The sequence below is a fragment of the Morone saxatilis genome, unplaced genomic scaffold (genome assembly GCF_004916995.1).
Source record: "Morone saxatilis isolate NCDOM2014 unplaced genomic scaffold, NCSU_SB_2.0 Contig12, whole genome shotgun sequence".
Lineage (NCBI taxonomy): Eukaryota > Metazoa > Chordata > Actinopteri > Moronidae > Morone > Morone saxatilis.
The window spans coordinates 683813-688778 of NW_023339674.1; the positions used below are offsets into that span (position 1 = coordinate 683813).

The 4966-nt window shown below is 43.1% G+C and overlaps 1 protein-coding gene across 1 annotated transcript in view; it reads left to right on the forward strand.

Annotated features, from left to right (window-relative positions):
* gorab (golgin, rab6-interacting) overlaps positions 1–3864 on the forward strand; it is a 12144-nt gene extending 8280 nt beyond the window's left edge. Inside the window, exons 4-6 of the mRNA XM_035653530.1 lie at positions 253–401; positions 510–650; positions 3323–3864. Coding sequence (XP_035509423.1) covers positions 253–401; positions 510–650; positions 3323–3767 — 735 coding nt within the window. The 3' untranslated portion in view covers positions 3768–3864. The remainder of the gene's footprint in view (positions 1–252; positions 402–509; positions 651–3322) is intronic.
* The last annotated feature ends 1102 nt before the right edge of the window (positions 3865–4966 follow it).

Consider the following 4966-nt stretch of genomic DNA (forward strand, 5'->3'; position numbering starts at 1 on the left):
CACATGTACACACACACACACACTCTCTCAGCTCTACTGTTAACACTAATAACGTTCACTGCTCAGCTTCAGGCGTAACCCACCGGTGGTAATAAAGCTGAAACTGAATCGTAGCAACTATTAAATTAGTAGCTAACTATTTTGATAATTTAAGTCATTTCTAGTAAAAACTGATTTCAGCCTCTCAGATGTGAATATTTTCTGCTTGCTTTGCTCCTCTATGACAGTAAACTGGATATCTTTGGGTTGTAGAGTTTGATATGTATTGTTTGTGTGTATAATTCTCTGTTTGACCACAGGCGGGAGAAGACGCGTCTGGAGCAGCTGCAGCAGGAGCAAAAGACGATCGAAGAGAGGAATAAGCGCAAGAAAGCTCTGCTAACAAAAACTATCGCTGAGAAGTGAGTACGGCTGTGCTGCTGCCGCCGTGGTGTCAGTGACAGATGGGAACAGCGGCCAGAACCCATGAAGTTACTGTGGTCGTAAGCTGAGTTCTGTCTCGTCCACAGGTCCAAACAGACTCAGGCAGAGGCCGTGAAGCTGAAGAGGATCCAGAAGGAGCTCCAGGCCCTCGACGACATGGTGTCCAATGATATCGGCATCCTGAGAGGCAAAATAGAGCACGCCAGCTGGGAGTACTCCGCTGCCAGGTACAGAGACAACCCGAGACAATAAGAAATTACAAACAAGTACACAGGACAGATCCCAAAACACCTGTTTCCCCTGGCCGCCAAATTAAGTGTCAGAGTGTGAGAAAACACGCTTCTACTGAACTTCTGCAGAGTAACAGCTCTATATGTAATAACCCTCCAGCTCGCAGGTTCACTGTGTCTCACTGATGGCTCTAATGACATACATCTAGTTCTGTGCAGTGAACTGTTTCCCTACAATGTCAATATACACAAATATGCAAGCAGAGACACAACATCACCTCCCATCATTCATATGAGTCATTTCACGTTGTGTTCTGATTGTTTGGTTCTGTTGTCAGAAGTTAGACGCAGGCTGCCTTTGGTCTGCAGATCCAGGAGCCCCGGTTTGGACCAACAAATAAGATTTCACCACATTTCCCTCTCAGTTGTGAACTGTTGTCTGGGACAGCCCAAAATCACACAGTGCATTGTAGTGCTATTTATCCATCCAGAGAGTTGTGCTGTGAGTTTTGGAGACAGACCTTGTTGAGACCACCACCCACCGACTGTAGCTGAACGTTACAGCTCATGTTTACTGAATCTGTGTCGTCTTTTAAATCACTTCTTAAAACATCTTTAAAAAAATCCTTTTATTCAATTTTAGGACACAGTTTAACGTCTCAGATTTTATTAGAGTTATTGTTCTTATCATATATTAGCAATGGGTATTTTATTCTTTTAATTTGTATATTTTAAGCAGTTTTTATTTGTTAGTGACGGATTTACTTTTATTCTATATAATTGTTTTGCCTCTGGAAATGTTTTTAATGCTGGTTCCGGCCACGTAAGGCACTTTGTAACTTTGTTTTGAAAAGTTCTGTATAAATTAAGATTATTGTTATTATTATTATTATTATTATTATTATTTTTATTACACCCTGCACTATCACAAGCCTCTCGTCCAAGAGTAGACGCACTCTTCCTTCTGCACGGTGATACGTAGAAAGAAAATAGTTCCTTACTGAACCTGCTCACAAGGTCTGTGGACGGTCTCGAGGAACTGGGTCGTGTTTTCTTTGAGACCCACAAACTGAGTCTGGTTCCGTTACATTGGAGAGAACGCAGCTGGATCCGAAACTCAGCAACTCGCACCAGAACAATGTACACTGATAAATAACCGCTGTAAGTAAAAAGACTCCACAAACTGAGTTAATGTCGACATTGTTGGTTCAGAAATGAGCAGCTTTGGTCTGAGTTTGAAGATCCCTCCTATAAACTCCACTGAGGGCGAAACAACAATAATCTGCACTGCACTTATCAGGACTTTATAGTGCCACTCATTTAAAGGGCGCCTGGCTCGAGGACACTTCATCAGTGTGTAGATTAAAGGCCGCTGAGCTCTCAGCAGTTCACTTTCATTCACCTAATTTGTAACCAAAGCAACAGTGAGCAGGTCATGAACTGTACATCCACTGTAAATGCTCTCACTGCCCCCTGCAGCTTGTTCCCAGTATTCAGACGCTCTCAACCCTTTGAACCAGTTTCAGATGTTCCACATACAGACTAATGAGCCATGATTATCTCTAAAACCCTCACAAATGTGCTAAACATTACATCATCAGTGCAGCATTACACTTTCACAGCAGAAGGTATGAGTGTTAACATGTTGTATAATGTGTGTGTATTTGAACCAACATGGATCCGGTAAGTGTGTGTGTAGCTGTGCTTTCTGCGAGCAGCCTCCCGTGGATTGAGATCAGCTCCACGTCACAAACTCTCTTGGTTACAGATGTTTGTGTAACGGGAAGAGGACCTGACCTTCACTCACTCTCCGCACTGCGTTCTGTTATGATTATGTTGATTTAATCAATTGTTGAGATTTCTCTGAGGTCCGACATAAAAACCCTGAGGTGAAATGTTTGACATCATCTGTTTAGTTACCGCAGTGTTTCCAAACAGCGTGGGATGTTCTGTTTCAAACAATGTTTCTGCATTCAGACGCTGAGGGCCGAGGTCGAACATGTTTAGTTCTGGTGCCAGTTCGGTACCCAAAACTCTACAGACTTATATATTTATATATATTATGACATGGAAGAATATACTTTTACTAATGAACCTGCATTCTCTCTCTCATTCCAAAGAAACAAATCCTGAATATAACGTGATGACTCTTTTGATAATAAAGGTTACTGACCTCTGATTTAGTCTATAAAATGTCAAATAATTGTGTAGAATTGTCTTCTTTTGTCCAACTAACAGTCCAAAACCAAAAGACTATTCATTTAATGTCATAAAAGACTAAAGAAAAGCAGCAGATCTTCACATTGAAGAAGCTGAAACCAGCAAATGTTTGACATTTCTGCTCGAGAAAGGACAAACAGACAATTATCACAGTAGTTGGCAACTAGTTTTCTTTCAGTCGATTATTTGACGAATCGTTGCAGCTCCAGAGCAACTCAGTACGCAGCTGTTAACAGAGGAACATGTTGCACGATGTGTCAGAGTGGATGTTATCAACCGTTAAGGGATGCAGATGTGAGGATTTGTTGCAGCAGATATTCCAAATGAAGTGAAACACTGGAGCTGTCACACAGTGAGTGAGATATTCTCTACGGGGCACAGTGTGAATGAGAAGGGTTGCAGGCCTGTTCTTTAGTTTCTGTTTACAGTTTCCTCTCCTATTTTCTCAGAAAGCGTTACGAGAAGGCGGAGACGGAGTACGTGGCGGCCAAGCTGGACCTGCACAAGAAGACGGAGGTGAAGGAGCAGCTGACGGAGCACCTCTGCGCCATCATCCAGCAGAACGAGCTGCGCAAAGCCCACAAGCTGGAGGAGCTGATGCAGCAGCTGCAGCTTCAGGCCACCGAGGAGGAGCTGGAGAGGCAGAGGAAGGAGGAGGAGGAGGAGGAGAAGAAGAGAAGCTGTGTGGAGACGCAGGGTAACGGTTCAGTGGAGAACCCGGAGGGAACGGTGCAATCAGCCAACGACTGTGGACCCACAGAGGGAGAGACTGTGAAGGAGGAGAGGGGAGGTGACGTCCAGCGAGAGCACCACCCGATGAATGAACCGCCAAAGGCCGAAGGAGACTGTACAACACTAGAAACCTGCACTCAGACTGAAGTTGTGGCCTCCTGATGCTCAGAACAGAGCGTGTAAAATCTTCACACAATATAAAACACTAATGTTTTCCACTCATACTGTCCACTAGATAAAATGTCTTTGACGCTCCAGGCCTGGGTGTCCAACCTCGTCTCCTAATACTTCTAAAGGTTTGTGCCTACAGTGTTTTGGAGGACTCATAATCGCTGCGTGGCAACAGGTTTTTTTCTAGAAGTCATTGGAAGGTGGTCGGGTGAGCGGTGGGCGTCCAAACCCAACGGGGGAAGTTTAGGCTACAGGAACACTTGGTTATGGTTTGGGAAAGATTGTGGTTTTTAGTTATTAAAATATTGAAAACAAAAACACGTCCTGTCTTATTTCACTTATTTATCTTTTTCAATATTTAACCAAGATGACAATCTCAGCCTAACCATAACCAAGTTCCCCCTCTCTGGTGTCCAGTCCCTCCAGGATTGGATCCGGTTTTAGATGAATGAGTTTATTTTTGTTGGTGTAATTCATGAAAAATCAGAAGCAGCTTGTTCCACTGAATTAAATGGCTTCCAGTTTTTGGTTAAATTTGCGATAATTGTTGCGATCGCGGCTTCCTGGAGGGACTAGGTATTGGATCGGTATTGGAGGGAGACGAGGCGTTGAATGTCCTCTGGGCAATGTGCTGTTGCAGATTAGTACTATATAAATATTAGGGATTACACCATTATCTCTTCAACCAACTAAATGATCTGTGTTTGCTCTCTTGAGTAGGCGGGGCTTAAACTGTAAGTGGGCGGGATTAAGCAGACAAGTTGATCAGAAGTTTCTGTATTTATTAGAAAGCTATTTACAGAATCGAGCCTCAGAGGAATGTTTTTCATCAACTATTTACAGAACAAGTATAATAATACGTTTTATTCGCCTGATACTCGTTTCTGTTGGGTACTCGCTCAACTCTGCGATATAAATACGATGTTTTATAAACCTGGCTATAAAAACTGCAAAGAATCAACATTTTGCAGGGCCAGATTCATAATCGTGTTTACTTATTTTATTGATCAGATCTTACTTAAATTTAAAGACCAGTGTGTAGGAGCAGATTGCAACCAACTGAATACAGCTCGGCCTTCCAAGAAACTGTGGTCGCTGCAGAAGACCCTGTCTAAAGCCAGTGTTTGGTTTGTCTGTCCTGGGCTACTGTAGAAACATGGCGGTTCAATGTGGCGGACTCCGCCAGAAGA